Raw genomic sequence first — 18,203 nt, 5'->3', positions numbered from 1 at the left:
CATGCAAATGCAAGTAAGTGAAATGAGAAAAAGAGATAGGCAGAAATGGTCTCCGACCCATCGCGCTGGAATAAATAATGGACATATGCAAACATGCAAATGTATATGCTGATAAAAATGCAAAGCACGCTGATCAAGATGCATCCATGCGAACAAGAGGTTGGTTGTTGGCTGAGCGGATGGGCAGGTCACCCGTGCGCCAGCCTCGGCGGAGGAAACGCTTCACATTTCTTTTGAAGGGAAGGTTAGCATGAGGTGATGAGAGTAACAGAGCCTGTTTGATGGCTACTTACTGCACGTGCTCCCAGATTTTGGTGTCTTCGTTAAATTTGTGTCTGGAGAAGGGTGTTAGCGCAAGGATTCATCTTAAATAGGCATAAAGACATACCCCTGGAAATTCTTATTCGTCAGGGCCCTCGGCCCATACTCTTCCTCCAAAAGCAAGGTATAACTGTACGGGATCTTGACCGGCACGTCCTCGAAGTAGCTATCCCGCAACGGGAAGATCTGGCTTTCCAAATAGCGATGGCGATCCTTGCACATCAATGCCTCCGATTCGCCTCGCTGGCGTCGGGCATCATCCTTGCGCACGGCGGTAATATCAATGAACAGGCCGGACGAGGTGTCAATCCAGCGCCCGTCGATCACATTCAAAAAGTCATGTTCACTGCGCACGACGTAATGGGGATTGATTTCGAGTAGATATTTGCGGCCGCCGTCAACGCCGGGTAGATCGAAGTGATGCTCTGTCATGTTGTAAAACTCTGCGAGGAAATGGATAGTCGGCTCGGATATTTGAACGTCGAGGTCATTATCCCACGGGAAGATCTGGAGGGCCCCGCTTGTTAGCGATTTGCAGCCATGGGCCAGACCAGGGGGGCAGCTGCACGGTACCTTTTGATTCCACCACCAAGAAAGAAGGGTGCCGTGCATAATCCAAGTTTCGGCACCGATAGATGACATGGTCGATAAGTAGGTCTGAATGAGGGCGGAAAGGTGGGGGATGACTTGATCGTCGGGCAGGGGCTGAGCCGCGAAGCTGGCGGGAGTGTCAGCATGGGGGAGGGGACACGACGACGGGATCCATCAGCAATAATCAGGTATACATACCGGCCATCATAATGATAATGAAAGCTGCAGGAAGACTGTTAGTACCGTTGGATCACAATCGTATCCAGAAGATCAACATACGAGGATTCCGCTAAAATCGGGCCGAGCAGTCAGTAAAGAGATCGAAGAAGGGCCAGGCCCCCGTTGCCAAGGCCTGGGGAGGCTGACTCGGATCAAGCCGAAATAATGAGGCTTACTGAAGTATTTATCTGTTGGAATTTCGCCTTCACTTTCATAGTCCTTGGCGAGATTCTCTCGTACACTCATAAAGTCGGTGTCGCCACTGGGCTGGGCCACGGTGGGCACGGCGGCTGATAGGAGGCCATACAGCCCCAGGAGGCTTGGGGCCAGGAATCGCATGGTTTCGTGATGCCGGCTATACAGATATCGACAGTGATCTGTTCGGCTCGGAAAAGTATATACACGCAGCCCGTCGTGTAGGGCGCGATGAAAGGAGGGAGAAGAGAAGAGAGTTTCTTTTTTGGAGTCGATTCTGGCTGTGGGCACGAAAGGGGGCGGGCGGTTCGGAGATAAGAAGGCGAGTAAAAAGGGTATGGATACCACACCGCTAACAATTACCCAGGAAAAAGGGGAGATAATAGGAAGAGAAAAAGAACGGTCAGGCCTGGGATCTAATCACTATAAGACTAGAAAGAACCGAGACCTAGTAGTAGTAGTGGGGGAGGGGGGGGGGAAGAAGAAATCGGAAGGGAAAAGCAGAGAAATGGATAGGCGGGAAAATGGGAGGGAAGAAGGGAGCGGGAGTCAAACCCGTTTTAATCGGTTTCTCATGCGGCCAGTTGCCCGTTCAAGCGATGGAGAGATCGTTTCCACCCCCCGACACTTCCGATCTACGAATCTCTTCGTGGCTTGGTGCCATCAAGTCTTGGCTGGCAGGCTAATTTCCACTTGACCCATCTCCCGTTGGCTGTCAAGGTTCTCGGCTCTCTCCTTCCGGCCCCTGAGGCGGTGGAACGCAAGAAAATCAGGTTCAGGACGCTTCCCAAAGTCTTGGTAGTCTGTCAAGGGAGGGAAAGTGATCTTGCGAGTGGTACGACAGTACGAAATTACAGCGACAGCCCTTGGCGAAATGTCGTATTCGTTCAGCACGCGAGCTGGTTTCCGGGGAGAGATTCGACAACTGGTTGACGAGTCTGACTGGTTGAGCCCACCAGAAAAAGTCTGCGCTCGCCACCGCGTCAACACTCGTCAGCTTTGTCTGATTCGCGTCCTTTGCCGGGGAATTGTGGAGAATTCGAGGCTGAACATCAGACAAGGCCAGTACGTACGGAGTACGGAGTACTGTACCCTCCTCTATACGGGGAACCTTCTCTGTTGTTGTCGCGTGGTGTTCATCCCATGGATGTTTCTGAGACAATTCAAACTCTCCCTCCAGATCTACACCTAAGGTCTTGTTCATTGCTGATTGACCAATTGAATGAGATCATCCTCCCATCTCTAGTATACGGGAAGGGCTGTGTCTACGAAGTGCAAGGCGCATCGAAACCTCTGGTCTGTATGACCGTACTGGCAGAAGCGAACTATCTTTCTTAGGAGGATACATAATAAGTTAGAAGATAGTCGTATTAACCTAATCCAAAGGAAGCAGAGAGTACGACCACTGTAGTAATATCCCACCAGTCAGTCTTCGAACATGGGAATCAAAGCTCCAGTCGATCCTCATTCCCTCCGCCTCGTACACCCTCCTCCTCCATACGACCCGCCAATAGCCCGCTCCGCCCCACACGAAGCTGAAACACACTCCTGCGGCTAACAAATACCCGGTGCTACGGCTACGTACTCCCCAGACTGATCAGGTAGAGCATACGAGCTCTTGGCACATAGAAATACCCCAGAGCCTCATAAGAACTCCTCCTCCCTTCGATAGTATCATGCTCTCCATACCCGAATATTCACACTCTCCCACCAAATTGCCCACGCGGCCTCGATAGCCACCTTACCCGCCATATTGACACTACGCCGTACTCGCCGCGGGTCTAATCAAATAGCCCCGAGACAAAATGACGCGATTCGGTCCGTAGCCAAATGCATACGCGTCCCTCTAACCCCCCAGGGAGGTCCGTTCGCTCCGCCGCCTCCGCTAGTCCCAGCCAACGCTGGAGACAGAGTACAGAGGAATAATCACTCTTTAAACAAGCATACGGGACAGAATACTCCGTACAGCAACGCTAAAGCCGAAGCCCCATTCACCGCCACCGCCTCGTGGCACAATCAAGCCTCGAATAGCGCCGGCTATTGCGGCGCCAGCGTCCGTAAGCTTTTTGTTGCATGCCAGGGCCACGGAAAGACAGACTAGACATAAAGGAACTCGCGGTCGGTACTCTGGTTAATGGGCGCACCGCTGGTTATCCGTGCACTTCGGCGTCGCAAATGAGGCTGTCAGCTGCAGATTATTCAATTTAGCAGATGATCGCAACAGCACGCCGGACTACGGGGGGTGATCTTGAAAGAATGGAATTCGTGTCCTTGTCGTGTCGGACAAGGACCAGGATCCGGGTGGCTTGAAGGTTGAAGGTCCAGCGGCAGATCAGTCGCGCAAGACGGTGCCTAGGAAGTGTGACTTTGGCATTGTGGATGGACTGTGCTGTAGCTCGTAGCATCGATGGCATCGGCTCGATGGGCGGTTGGAGGCCTTTGGGATGGAAAAGGATGAGGTCTTGGAAGTTGGATGATAATGTTATTACTGTAGTTGCCGGGTAGGCTGAGGCTTGTATATGTTTAGGTCTTCACATTGGTCCCAGGGCCCCCCGCCTAAATGCCGAGACCTCTCCGAGCGGGTCTGCATATTACAATGTACGGAGATTCCCCGCATCGACTCGGTGACGGAGATCTCGAACCGTTCGAGTTTGCACCAGTGGAGGAGCTTGCTTACCTATGACTCCGTACATCGATAATGGATATGTTCCAAGGTTGACACCTGGTTCTGCAGGCATCACTGGCATAGTCACGCCGCCTCTTCCAAGGCTGTGTCTCTCGTGATCGCTATTTGCCCTTTTTCCTTCACAGTTAGGTCTTCATTTGAATACTGATACATCAATATTCCTCATTATAGATTTCTGACAGAACTGAAACAGCGCATGTGGGCACGAAAGCGAGTCAAACCATAGTGGTGAGTTTTTTGCCATTTCAGAAAGGGAGAATCTCGATAGAACAGTTGTAAAATGCTGGAAAGCAGGGAGAACCATGATATAAGAGCAAGGAAATATCCAATGCCAAACTTGAACTTTTCTTTGGACGTCTGCATTTTTCAAGCTGCCAAGTCATACCTACAGATTTCTGGTGACCTGGAGTTTGAAGAACAGCGTACAGGCAGCGGTGTCGATATATTCACGTTGCGGTCTCGCTCCTCGGCTATGGACATAACAGGCAGAACGCAGATCATGCGCCGTGAGACTGGAATGCATGGAATTTGGACATGGAAATGGAGATATTACGTACACCACCTTATTTTGAGAGAACATACTCATGAGCACCGGGCCGGCGCCATTCCACTGTCCCCCGGCCTCCCATGAAGATCCTGCGAGCCATCCACAGTCCACGGATTGGCAGGGTATGCAAATATGTATACCGTCAAAAGGCTCTAGTCCAACGGCCAACCTAACACCTAGGCCACAGCCCTGTTCGCTTGGCAACTTTAAATCGCACCATGATGCCACAAACTATGTATCTATTATGCAACTCCCACTTAGTGGCTCAATAGTACCATCCACCCGGCCCAGCAAACTCCACCCACATCTGAAGATCACGATAATAATAGTCCCAACCCGACGGGCGTCCACGGCATACCGAGAATCCAAGACACACCATCGCATGATCCGCATCTTAGGGCGTTGCCCCAAGTGCTGCGCAGCCGATCACATGCGTCTACCAACGACTGGGCAGCGCCGAGACCGCGGCGGGTGTGGCGTCGAAGGTCTGGATCAGCTTGGCGGGCCGTGACGGTGTGACGGTGTGCCTGCGTGGACTTTCCTGTCATTGGGGAAATTCGAGAAAAAATAAAGCAGGGACAAAGTCAATTCGTGGAGGGGGGATGATTTTGGAAGGTGCAGTCGAGGTGGAGGGGTGTCGTCTATTCTACTTGTTTTGGGTCGGGCAATCTGATACTGTAGTGTTGTTGTGGCTATGCATTGCTACTATATCATTTGAATGAGGGAAATACTATTGTTGGATGAGCTATCATGCTAGGGGTTTACTGCGATACTGAATGAAATTTAATCAAGCTATCCAGAGTATTTTGGCAGGGCGATGTTCAAGTGGGCATCTTAGGATCTCGGGTTCCCGAACACAACGGGGAAGCGAGATCCGCAAGCGAACTCGAGCAGTTCACAGCGAGAGGCTGACTAAGATAGTAAGTGATGCCACTGGTTCCAAGTAAACTAATAACATTCTACATTTCCTGACGGACCTTCAGGAGGTAGCCTAGCGCCCAGTTTTCAATATATGGATTTTTCGTTCCTTAAGAGGCTTAGACAAGTGGACACTCCACTCCAGTCGTATCACAAGAACTCTCCTCCGCCATGACTACTCCCGTTGGTAGAGTGTGTGTCGCAGGGGCACCCGATTTGGGCAATCGGTCGCACCCGTTAAGCGGGCTGAGGGGGATCGTTTCGTAAGTTGACTGGCGAACCAATCGAGGGGGGCCACTGGAACAAGCGGAAGAGTGGAAACGTGGAAAAAGTGGGGAAGCGACCTGCCAGAGGATCCGTGATTGGTCAGGTTGCACTTTAGGGTTCGTTCTGCGACTATCTCGTGAGATTTCTTTCGGGTCGGTTGGTGCCTGTTCCTCCCTATTTCAGCCACCGACCCGTGATTTGGTTATTCTTGATTATTCTGGCGCATTCGTGCGGACCCTGACGCCCATCTCTCGGTTCCTTGTGAACTGTGCCACTGCCAACGACAATCCGAAACGAAGGACCATGACTGCGGAATTGATTCCTCGGCAATCCGGCATCGCCATTGGGTCTCGGTTCCTGTGAGTTCGTTCCTGCTGATTCTGATGATGCTGACTGGACCCTGAGAGGGTAGCTCGTCCTGGATGAGAGGTGCCATTGGGGGCGATGCTCCTGGCATCCACATGTTTTCCACTACCCCATAGAAAGGGTGACAGTTAAGGTGGATCGTGGTGGGACGGCGCAACAAGAAAAATCACTGCGAACCGACCGCAACGGTCAATCATTCTTTGAAGATCCCTCCTGCGATCACTCGCCGATGGAGTCTGAATCGAACATTCTCCATCCTTACCCAGACAAGCCGTGGGAATTGCCAACCTGAATGTCCCTTTGAAGCTGGACCCTGTGGTCTGCCTAGGCTCCCAAGTCCAAAGTTCCCAAGGTCTGGTCCCCATCGCACCACCAACCACCCACTTACCTAACAACGCACCCTTTCGGTCACATCGACCCGGGGGCCAAAAGAGAACGGTGATTCATATTTCTTCGCAGATTTTAAGCTTCCGCGCCCTGAAGCACACCTCTTCTCGTTGGCGAGGCTCCTCTTTTTCCTCACATGCCACTTGAGACCCTCAAGCCAAGGCTGGCCCCTCTTTTTTTTCCTCTTCCAATCGTCCTTCCCCACCCAAAACCTCGCGCTGCCCTTCTCTGGGGCCATTATTATTAGACTTCCCTTGAGGCTTTTTCGTGTCTTCGCTAAAACACTAGTCGGACGAAGCCGTGGGTTCTTGAATTCTCCTTCGAGATCTGCAGGAGGTTGTGACAAGACAAAAATCTATGATTGCTCGTGAAGATTTGCCCGTCGATCGTCTTTTTGTTCCTTGCTCGGCCGGGGCTTGTTGTTCTTCCATGTTCATATCCATGCTCGCCGTCCCACCTGCAGTTGCATTCGATACGATGAGTCGAAATACCCAGTTGGAATAGTACCTGGTTCCATCTTTTCTTTTCCATCTTCTTTTTTTGATTTGCTCCTCTCCTCGGAGTTGCCCTTTCCTGCTTTTTTCAAACTCTTGCATGATTGGCCCCTTCGGATCCGAGTTCTTTGTTGGCATATTCTCCTCCCTCAATCTCGGCATACTTCGCATGGATCGGATCAATCATCGCGAGATATCTTTCCATCTCCATCGAATTTGCTAGCGTCCTTTGCTCTCTCTCCCCCCCCCCCCCCCCCAACTCCATCGTCACCTCCTGGCATCGTCCCACCGAAAAACCGTGTGAACATGTCAGAGACCTCTATCACGCCCCAAGGTGAATCAAGCTCATCCCAGTCGCTTCCGACACAGCAGTTGAACCGCTCCTGCGAGTCCTGCCGCAGCCTCAAGGTACGCTGCCTGCCCAACTCATCCACGCCGAACCAGTGCCAGCGATGTGCAAAGGGCAAAAAGGCCTGCGTCTTCGTGGCTCCTCAACGGCGTCGGCCGCGGAAACGCACCGACTCGCGAGTGGCTCAGCTGGAGAGGGAAATGCGGATGATGCGTTCTCTGCTGAAGGACCGTATTCGCGAAGAAAGTGAACCGGAGTCTCCCGAAGGCAGCGAGGGGTCTCTCGATGAGTCCGGGGAACTGGACTTGCACGACCATCTGGGCCCTATCCCAGAGGCCCCGGCCAGTGCAACGGGCTCCAGTCGGTTTATGGACTATTCGCCCGAGTTTATCAATACCGCTCATCCTGGGATGGGTGGGAGTGGTCCTCTTTCGGCACCGCCGTCCATGTCTGGGTTGCATATGAACTTTTCGCCCGATGCGAATCGACCTCCTCTGGAAGATGTGGTGGATCGGGGTATCATTTCACTTGAAGATGCAGAGCAGTTGGTGGCCTTTTCATTCATGAACTGGCTTCATTCTTCCCGTTGGTCGTTCTGCCTGCTAGCACCACGGCTGTACAGCTGCGGCAAATGAAGCCGATCTTGTTTCTCTCCGTAATATCTGCGGCGGCAATCTCGATCGATGCGGGACTAGCGGGTGTGTTGAATCGTGAAATGGTTCGACTGTATGCGGAACGGTTCTTTATCGAGGGAGAAAAGTCGCTCGAGTTGGTGCAGGCCTTGTTGGTCATGATCATCTTCTATTACCCGCCCGGCTCGCCCTTGAAGTTGCAGTTTTATCAGTATACCCATATTGCCTCGACAATGGCGCTGGAGATCGGCCTAGCCACGAAACGGCGGGTCTCGAAGAAAAGGTCCGACCGGAAGAATAGGCATGAGCCGCACGATGAACTTTTGGCTGAGCAGGCAAGGGCTGTTCTGGGGTGTTATCATCTAGGGTCAGCGTAAGTTTCTAGAGGTTCACTCCTGCATTCTGGGAGGGGGATTTGACTAACGGTATATACCATGTAGTGTGGCCATGAAAACCCGTCGACCTAATCTCCTCCAGTTCAATGACTGGATGAATGAATGCCTGCAGCAACTAGAGCGATCACCGCATCGGACAGATCAGCACCTGGCGGTCTGGTTTGAGCTGCAACGGATCACGGACGAGGCGATGTCTTCATTTGGCTTGGATGACACGAGTGCCTCTTCACCCTTGACCGAGTCGCGGGTTCAGGCTGTACTGCGATGGTTTGACAAGCGCATGGAGGCGTGGAGGAAAAGCACTCCAAACGATATGCTCACGGGTGAGTATTCATTTCCTCTTGCCGAACGAGACCCCACCATGATATGCTGACAACCGTCCCATCAACAGTCCCCATGATCCTCGAATATCGATCCGCCGTCTTAGCCATGTACGAACTCGGCGTAGGAGAAGGCTACCGCGATCCAGACGCTATCAAAAAGCGGTACTTCACGCTCCCAACCCTAGACGAAGACGGTAATCGGCCCCTAGGCCCGCAGATGAGCGCCATCCGCATTGACATCAACGTGAAATGGATGAACGCAGCGCACGAACTGCTCGACGCAGTCTTGACCTGCAGCGTGGACACGATGCGTAGAATGCCGAACCTAACGTACACTCGGTTCGGCATGGCCGTGACCTCCCTGCTCAAGATACATTTCTCCGTGCGAACGGGCGCCCTCGGCGAGGTGGTCACGCCGGAAACTGTGAACGTGGGCTACTACCTCGATGCAATGGCAAGTAAGCTGGGCGAGGCAAGCGGCGGCGGCAAATACAAGATTCCGAGTCGGTGGTATCATGTGATAGCCATCAAGGGGGCGGGACTGGCATGACCGATTGGAGAAGCGGTATACCGGGGGTGGTGCGGGTGATGTTGGTTCTGGGATGGTGTCTGAGAATTCATCGACGGACACAAAACCCATCACTTCGACGGGCCACCTATCAGGCTCACAGGACCAGCCTGGACATATGGACCACCCGGTCAATCCATCGGCTGTAGACTCGTTCGGGGTGTCAACGGGGTTACCGCATATGCCGCCAGGCATGGAGAATATGCGGGATGGATATGTGGCCATGAGCGGTGCAGGCATGTGGCCCATGGACGAGAGCCATGCTCATGGTCATAGCCATGGCGGACACGGCCAATTCTTCCAGTCCATGCCTGCAGGATACCAGCCCACGCATGCACCCGGGACGACGGTTGCCCATCAATTTGGATTTAATCCGCAGCGAATGCCTCCGCAGGGTGGAGGTCAAATGCCCGGTACGGGCATGGAGTTGGATGGCTGGCTTCCGGATGGGAGCATCTTCGGTATGCCTCCGCTGCCGGAGTTTTGATTGGCGTGAGTGAGTGAGGTTGATGTTATTCGGAGGGTATATTAAGAAACATGAGTTTCGGCGACTTGAATGGTCTCCTTTATTGGCATTGGACAGGAGCGAATGAGAATATGTTCACAAGATATGCGGCACTGGCTCTGTTCAGCATATACATCCCATATCAGCAAAGTGCATAAACAGACACAATGGGAAAGAACAGAAAGAAAAGAAAAGAAAGGCAAAGAATCGAAACACAGAAACATGAAGAATATAATCCATATCACAATATGAACATACTTCCAAATCCAAGAGGATCCCAAGTTAAACATTCACTCACATATAGTCTTCAAAAAAGCAGTCAAGTATAGTCCCACGACAAACGAACCGAAAAACCTTCAAACCAAAAAGAAAAGAGAAACAAAAACAAAAACCACGACGCACGGCGCAGGACCAGCATTAAAATACACTCAACAAACCCCCCCAAAGCGAAAAATAAAAAAGGCTGAACCAAACCTACAAATCCTCGCAATTCACAGTCCAGAAAAAAACCTAGAACCCGATAATCCTCTCGCAACGCAACGGAACGCCGGAGTAGGCATGAAGGCCGTGCAAGGTGAGTGGACCGGAGGATCGGTCGAAACGGAAGTTCCGCCTGACAGCAGCGCCCAGTGATCGGGTTGATCGTCGCGTCCGACGGGCGAGGCCCTGATGCGGCTAAAATGGCCCGGTTGGAAACGGGGAATACATTCAAATGGAAAGGATGAATGGGTGGGCGGTGGGGGGAAAATTGGGAAATGGAGTGGTTCTTGGCGATGGTGTGATTTATATCGGTCTTGGTTCGTTGGTTCTTTTTGTTTTTCTTGGTGGACGGAGTACGGAGTACACGGAGTTATGACTGTAGATACAGTGTAGTGGGGGAGGGTTTGTTGAGGAAACGGGGGATAAATGCGTATCTGCTCCGTATTTGTGTCTCGTTTTCGTAGTGGTTTAGGTTGGTAGGGCCATGCAATTACATGCATCGACGTCGGATTGAGCTACCTCAAGGAGACCGGGTTCTTTTTGTGGTACAGGTTGGACTTGAAAAGGTAATATGTAATTACGAGAAACCTTGCCAGCGCCTGAAGGAAAAGCAAGGTTCAGTTTATACTCCGTACCTTTTACATACTCCCAGGGCTGGTCCGTGTGGAACCGGAGAAATATCGATGTTTCTCGGGGTAAAGGTCCAAATAGGTAAAGGCCAAAATGACACATTGTTCATTTCATTCGTGCTTCTCGTTTGATCGTCAATAAGGGAATAAACTAAGTGCGCTTATACTATCATGACTAAAAGATCCAAGGAAATAAAAAAAGAAACCCAAAATCGGCGCCTGCTCATACCAATACAGGACCAGGACGGACCAGACCAGGAAAAAAAAGGAAGCAGAATGAGTATACAACGCCTGAACGACTGTGTTCCCGGAGGATAACTTTGGCCCGGAGGGGTTTAAATCCCCCCAAAAGAAAATGAAGAAGGATATCCAAAAGAAGCAAGACGTGCAAAGGGGATAATAATAATCACAGTAACGTAAACGCCTCCAGCGCATCCATGAACCCTGCAATTGCCCCGATTCCCGCCAATCCGCGTGTGGCACTGCGTGTCAAAGCTTTGTGTCGTTCCTTAGCTTCTTCACGTGAGGATCGACGGTGCGAACGGGTCGGAGACCGTTGCGCGGAGCGAGGCGGCGAGGGCCGGAGGCTGAAGCTGGACTCGGGCGATGAAGAAGAAAGCGGGTACGCTGAGGGATGGCGTCGGGGTTGCAGGAGGTTGCTGTTATTGTAGTTCTGCTGTCGAGACCAGGGTGCATCGAATTGTCCTGGTGGCGTGGCTCGTGGTGATGGGATGGGCATTGAGCCTGCGGGTATATTGGGCTGACTGTTTGGAATAGACCGCGGCGCACTGTTGGTAAAGTCTTGCGCTGGGTGGTATCGATAGGGCTGTTGAGGAGGCCCTGGAATATGGATTGGCACGGGCTTGCTCTGTGGAGGTCCTTGCGAGCGAGGGATAGATTGAGTTGGCGGCGGCGGAGGCTGGAAGATGCCGGTAGGATAGGTTGGTGGTCCTCGGTCTGAAACTGGACTTGGTGGATATCTGGACGAAGAACTGCGATTGTCGTTGATAGTTACCTTCTTGGGTGGTTGGCGAGACGTAGCTCGTTGCTCGCATTCGTCACTGGAATCGGTTATTTGCGGATTCTTGGAACGGGCTCGTCGACGTTGATGAGATTCATCGGCCTCGGGATCGCTTTCAAGATGTGCCTGGTAGCCGGAATATCGCTGGCGTAGCTCGGCTGCGTGTTTTCGGGCCTCTTGTGAATGAGGCTTGCGCCAGTCGTCCGTCGTGCCTTCTAGATAATAACCGTGAGAGCTGTGGCCATCCCAGTCAAGATCGTCCGAATTCTCGTCTTCACTACCAGACGAAACATATGCGCGCGGCTGACTGGGTTTCGCGGTATCTGGTGATGGTTTTCTAACAGTCGACAGCAGCGAAGAATCCAGTGCTGGCACCCAAACCAGCAGTAAGCGATTCATAGCACCCTCTGAGAGATGAACCATGTCCTTTGGTGATCGCTCCAGATTTGCCAAACCGAGGTCGCTGTCTCCGAAGGTCACTAGCGGAAGTTTCGAGAGATCCGAGCCTTTGGCTGCTGTGAGCAATGGTCTCATCGCCGAGGCCGTGTTCGAGGAATGATTGGAGATGATCTTCTGGTTCGTTGGGTCATTTGCAGCATCCACGGCTTCTTGCGCCACGAGATCCCATAGACGATCCAGACGTTTCAAAGACCAATATCTGACGATGATCATGTTCTGAGTTTCGGCCTTTTCTTGGGCAATGATATCTTCTGCCATAAGCCCCGGGGTTGTTGAGCTGGCGCTTTCTTTCCCTGGCTTGAGCAGCTCTCCCAGTTGCAGGATTCGCGTCATCACAATCAGGCTCAACTTGAGAGATTCCAGTTGCGCCAAGAGGTACGTGACATGCTGTTTCCTGAAGCACCACTTGAGTCTTTCCTGCACCGGGATCCTGTTCAAGTCCTCATGGGCATCCGTGCCTTGCAGTTTGTCCAGCATGTGCTCGATTTCGACAAAGACCATCTGTCCCTGGCTGGCAATTTCCCATGCTTTCTCGCTGGCCTCGGTGGTTCGCCCCAGTTCGGTCCTCTCGAGGGCCTGTCCAAGATGCTTCAGGGTCAAGGCAAAGAGAGAGATGCCCTTTGCGATACTGTGGATCTCTATCCTGGACTGTGCAAGTTGACATGCGGCAGCGTTGAGGAGTAATGACAGTCGAAAGCCAGCGCCTGCGACCCGGATGATGGAAGTCTCGGCGGCTATCGATGAAAGAGTTCCCCCCGTCAGTACCGTCTTCTTCAAGAGCGTATGAAGTGCAGAAACGGGGTCCATACCTTGTGCCATCATGGTAACGTGAATCTCTCACTCTCTATTCAACAAAGTGCTTCCAGTCACGTAGTAAAGAGGCAGACCGTAGTCACGTCGTGGAGAGAAACGATGAAACAAGCGGACGTGATGCAGAGGGCCCGAGATCCCTCGCCACGGGTCCAACATTAAATGTGGCCGTTGGCCTATTGGACCCCTGCGTAATCAACTGCCCCCCTCCTCCTCACCTTCTTCAGAGCCGCAAGTGTTGTGCATATCAAGTGACTCAAACCCGAGCGTCAGCGTCCGAGCCCCCGCATGACGCCATGGCTGGAGCCCGGGACGTTGGGGACAGCCTCTCTTTGGCCTGAATGGCCTGAAAATGGGCAATGAAGCCGATCTGGAGCCTATCCCGCGCTAGTGCAGGCGAAGACACTGAGATTCCCCGGTGATTAGACCAAGCCTGAAAGGCAGGCCAAAAGTACACCCGCGATGTGCACTGCCTCGAAAAGCAGGGAATAATTCAGAGGCGCTCACGTTCGAACCGTGATCGGCATGACGTCCCGCACAACAACCGCCTCGTATCGACGGCTGCGCCTTTATCAAGGCTGTCTTGCCCAGCACCCAGTACCCAAAGGGTGTGCACCATGCACTGGACACAGAGGGTTATCACCGGGGAGCCTCTGCTCGGGCCGATGCTTGAACATATCATCCTGTCATGATAAGGCTCTCTGTCTCGTGCGGTTGGGGTCGCACACGATGGCGATGGCGAAGTCGACATTCAAGGATCGACAGGCAGTCACGAAACCAAGAACTACCGAAGTGGCCTCCATCTGACAGGCAGTGCGGATACGATCCTAGAGATATTATTGTTTGGTTGGTATACAGTACATTCAGTTCCGGACATTGGAGAATAAGAGGCTCTTTTCATGCGTGGATTAGTGGATGCTGGAGCTATCTTAGCTGTTGGATTTGTAGCCACTCAACAGTCCCACTGGTCATACTTCCGCTTTCGGCACCTTTTCTCGGTCGTCAGTCGTGATCTCCGGGCGTGTCCCTCCTATTTTTTTTTTCTTTTCTATAATCTAAATCACTAGAGGTTTAGTTAGTTTAATGAGCCAAATTGCTCTTTTCCACCCTCCAATCGCAGGCTATCGCGATCTATCTAACGGGAATCTTGTTGATTGGGACGTGGTTCTCTACTTCCGCCCCGCCGCAATCCTCCCACCCCTCCCAAGTCACCACAAGTCACCACCTCCTTTTCCCGCGCACCTCGTCATCTGCGGAGAATCCCCAGTCCGATGACCACCAACTGGATTCGCCATCATCGGACCCGGGGGAATTTGACATAATATCGCCTTGCGCTGTGGGATTGCTAGTGAATTTCGGCCGGATGGGCGATTCCCCCCTGGTCGTTGAGCTAGGAACGTGCGAAGGAACCAAGGAATACCCAGAGAGTCCGGGATCTCGAAACCCCACTCGAGCTCGCCAGGGCTTTCTTTCCATGTGAAATCATGCCCGCAGAAGGTGTCACTGTTGGCGGCACCTCCGACCAACCTGCATCGTCGACCGCCTCCCTATCCACTACGCCGCAGCCTCCTGTCACGGGCGCGACCTCCTCCGAAGATGCTGGCAGCGAGAAGGAGGATATAAAGGCGCAGAAGGGGACAGAGTCAACATCAACATCAGATGTCAAAATACAGGAATCACAGGATGCACCGGAGGAGTGGGACGACTTTGGTCTTCCCATTCGATCGCGCTCAAGGCCCCAACGATCCCCCACTGATCTCTCCGAAACCGATCGCCAGTCCGAGCCCGAAGATAAAGCTGGCAGTCCGACGGGAGAACAAAAAGTGAAGGAGGAGGCATCGGAAGTGGAAGCGGACGCTTCCAAGGGCAAATCAGAGCAGGAGACCGAGGTGAAGGAGGCCGAGGCGACTGAGAAAGGGTCGGACACACAACCGGCCCAGGATGAGAAGAAGATCGAGTCTCAAGACCGCACTGCTGCATCCCATGAGGAGCCGCGCGACGAAATCGCTGATCCTCCACCTCCATATCGCAAGTCCTTCTCAAAACCAAAGGATACACAAGTCTCAGAATGGTCTCACCAACGACTGACCCAGCCTCAGAATGAGGTCGAGGAAAGTGAGGAAGAGGAAGAAGAGTGGAAGTCAATGCCTGCTCTGGGAGAAATGGACTACTACGATGACTATGGAAGGCTCATCGCTCGTGGCGCCAAAGAAGAGGACAACGATGCCGTGTACCACGGATTAGGTGGTGCTGGGAAAGGATATACTCGAGTTCAGCTTGACGAGGATGCTCAATCCGCCACCAGCATGGACGAGGACACGAGCTATCTTTTTCGCGAGGTAGCTGGCAACTCCGCAGGGTTCGACGGGGAGGAGCTCCGCGATACCGTTAGCCAGCTTCAGGCTACGAAGGACCTTCTTAACGAGACACAAAAGATTGCGTATGTGGGCGTGGTCCGCCTAACAATTCACGAGATGTATTTGGAGCTCGAGAAGCTACCCATAACCAAGGCAGCTCGCAAGGTCATTCTCAAAGCGCAAGATGCGCAGAGGAAGTGGGGTCAAACGATGATGGGGCGGTTATATATGCACATGGATATTAGCCCTGCTGAGCAAATTATGATCGAGCAGCTTGCTGAACATGGTGTACAGCCTGGAGATCTGGTCCGCCCGCTCATGCAGAATGCGCGTGTCAAGAACCCCATGGCTGAGAGCGACCCCAAAACCTCAACCTCTGCCCTCTCATCCCCTACCATTGGAAATGGATCCAGTTCTCGGGTATCTACAGAGACCGAGACCTCTGATCTCAGCTCTCCACCACCTTATAACGCCCATGCGGATGATGAAGATGTTCCGGAAGTCCACATTCCGTCTCAATTGCCTACATCTGCAAAGATCGATATCGACCTTCGATGGACGGTTCTATGTGATTTGTTCCTCTTGTTGATTGCCGACTCGACCTATGATTGTCGATCTCGGACTTTACTCGAAAGAGTCGGAGCGACTATGGATGTGACTTGGCTGCAAATCTCCCGATTCGAGAAACGTGTAACAGACGCTCTCGAAATGCAAGAAGAAGCTGAGAAAGAGACGTGGGATGAGTCAGAACACATGGAGAATCGCCGAAAGGCCAATCTGAAGCAGAAGTATATGATCATGGGCCTTGCAACCGTCGGTGGTGGACTTGTCATCGGTCTCTCCGCCGGGCTTTTAGCTCCCGTTATTGGAGCCGGTCTCGCTGCAGGTTTAACCACCGTTGGCCTTTCCGGTACAAGTGCATTCTTGGGAGGAGTTGGTGGCACGGCGCTTATTGCTTCGAGCGCTACTATCGGCGGAAGTGCCATTGGTATGAAAGCTTCCCATCGACGAACAGGGGCCGTCCAAACATTCGAATACCGACCTCTTCACAACAATAAAAAGCTGAATCTGATCGTGACTGTCTCTGGCTGGATGACTGGCAAAGTTGATGACGTCCGATTGCCTTACAGTACTGTGGATCCTATCATGGGGGATATATACTCGGTTCTTTGGGAGCCCGAGATGTTGCGCAGCATGGGTGACACGATCAATATCCTTGCGACAGAGGTACATCCTGAGCATATCAACATATCATTATCAAAGACTGAGAATTATGATGACTGACTGTTCTTTCTGTCTAGGCACTCACACAAGGCTTGCAACAAGTATTAGGCAGTACTATATTGATGGCTCTCATGGCCTCACTGCAGCTCCCACTCGTTCTCACCAAGCTTGCCTACCTAATTGACAATCCCTGGAATGTGTCGCTGGCTCGTGCCACTGCAGCAGGTCTAGTTCTGGCCGACTCTCTGCAGGATCGCAATCTTGGCAACCGCCCTGTTACGTTGCTCGGTTTCTCCCTGGGGGCTCGTGTCATCTTCTCATGCCTCAAGGAGCTAGCTGCCAAGGGTGCTCACGGGCTCGTCCAGAATGTTTATCTTTTTGGTTCACCAGTCGTGGCCAGCAAGGACGAATACCTCAAGGCCCGCAGCGTGGTCTCCGGCCGATTTGTTAACGGCTACTCTAAGAATGACTGGATTCTGGGATACCTCTTCCGAGCCACGAGTGGTGGTATCATGCGCGTGTCTGGACTTGGCCCTATCGAGGGTATTCCAGGCCTGGAGAACGTGGATCTGACTGAAACGGTCAACGGTCACATGGACTACCGTGCGGCCATGCCTCGTATTCTTCGGCATGTTGGATGGGAGGTTCTTGAAGATGAATTCGCAGAGATCGAAGACCCCGATCCAGACAACCATGCCGAAAGACAGCGGGAGCTTATTCGTGAGATTGACGAGGCTCGTCGGAATGCCGAACTGAAGCCCGAGAAAAAGCGCTTTGGCCTATTTAAGCGTGGCAAGATGGCAGAGAAGAAAACATGGGAGACATATGATGTCGATCGCAACAATTCGCCGAACAGCCCTGCCGAGCCGAGCAGTGTACCCGGCTCTATTCTCTTCGACATCGAAGCCATTCGAGCTGAATTGGCCTCCGAAGCGATCGAGGTCAAGCAGCTAGAATCTACACTTCCCCCTATGAAGCTAGATTTGAACCGTCCATCAGTTACACAACCCGTGACACCAGTTGAGAAAGAACAAACGCCAAAGGAGCCCGAGCCACCGTCTCTTCCTCGCACAGCGTCAGAGCCGCGGCTGCCCACGGAAGCGCATCCCTCTCGCACCGCGACTGACCCTGCTCCCCCACGCATCGAGGAGCCCGTTGAAATGACATTTGACACATCCTTCAACGACACACCCCAACACCACTTTGATACACCTACAAGGCCCGAATTGCGGTCCTTATCTACCATGCCTATGGGTATCGGCGCTACTGCAGTCGGAGCCATGGCCATGGAACCCAATGCCTGGGCCGATCCTGATCACGGCCATGGCCATGGAGAAGATGAGATCCAGATGACATTTGAATAATGACGGGGATACTCGGATACGCGGTTATTTTCTTTCCATTTCTTTTATCGGCTCTTCCTCTTTTGCTTTAAGGTTTCCATAGCTTTTACTCGGATT

General features: G+C 52.5%; 5 protein-coding genes across 5 annotated transcripts; 2 read left to right on the top strand and 3 right to left on the bottom strand.

Annotated features, from left to right (window-relative positions):
* Positions 1-133: 133 nt before the first annotated feature.
* N7458_008105 (uncharacterized protein) lies at positions 134-1,470 on the bottom strand (the record flags this gene model as incomplete). Its single annotated transcript, XM_056911487.1, has 6 exons — positions 134-230; positions 294-335; positions 389-1,039; positions 1,111-1,134; positions 1,192-1,201; positions 1,308-1,470. 6 exons carry the CDS (start codon positions 1,468-1,470, stop codon positions 134-136), a joined length of 987 nt encoding a protein of 328 aa, XP_056764313.1.
* Positions 1,471-1,989: 519 nt separating this feature from the next.
* Positions 1,990-2,530, bottom strand: N7458_008104 (uncharacterized protein; the record flags this gene model as incomplete). The annotated part of the gene is made up of 2 exons (XM_056911486.1): positions 1,990-2,129; positions 2,182-2,530. The coding sequence occupies 2 exons, from the start codon at positions 2,528-2,530 to the stop codon at positions 1,990-1,992; spliced, it is 489 nt and encodes a 162-aa protein (XP_056764312.1).
* A 4,767-nt stretch (positions 2,531-7,297) lies between these two features.
* On the top strand, positions 7,298-9,745 carry N7458_008103 (uncharacterized protein; the record flags this gene model as incomplete). Its single annotated transcript, XM_056911485.1, has 5 exons — positions 7,298-7,884; positions 7,947-8,345; positions 8,413-8,690; positions 8,759-9,207; positions 9,251-9,745. 5 exons carry the CDS (start codon positions 7,298-7,300, stop codon positions 9,743-9,745), a joined length of 2,208 nt encoding a protein of 735 aa, XP_056764311.1.
* A 1,533-nt stretch (positions 9,746-11,278) lies between these two features.
* Positions 11,279-13,171, bottom strand: N7458_008102 (uncharacterized protein; the record flags this gene model as incomplete). Its single annotated transcript, XM_056911484.1, has 1 exon — positions 11,279-13,171. One exon carries the CDS (start codon positions 13,169-13,171, stop codon positions 11,279-11,281), a length of 1,893 nt encoding a protein of 630 aa, XP_056764310.1.
* A 1,475-nt stretch (positions 13,172-14,646) lies between these two features.
* On the top strand, positions 14,647-18,107 carry N7458_008101 (TMCO4 family protein; the record flags this gene model as incomplete). Its single annotated transcript, XM_056911483.1, has 2 exons — positions 14,647-16,746; positions 16,821-18,107. 2 exons carry the CDS (start codon positions 14,647-14,649, stop codon positions 18,105-18,107), a joined length of 3,387 nt encoding a protein of 1,128 aa, XP_056764309.1.
* Positions 18,108-18,203: the final 96 nt, after the last annotated feature.

The sequence above is a fragment of the Penicillium daleae genome, assembly GCF_028827525.1.
Source record: "Penicillium daleae strain IBT 16125 chromosome Unknown utg000007l_segment0_segment0, whole genome shotgun sequence".
NCBI lineage: Eukaryota > Fungi > Ascomycota > Eurotiomycetes > Eurotiales > Aspergillaceae > Penicillium > Penicillium daleae.
This window is presented reverse-complemented; position numbering and strand designations above follow the sequence as displayed.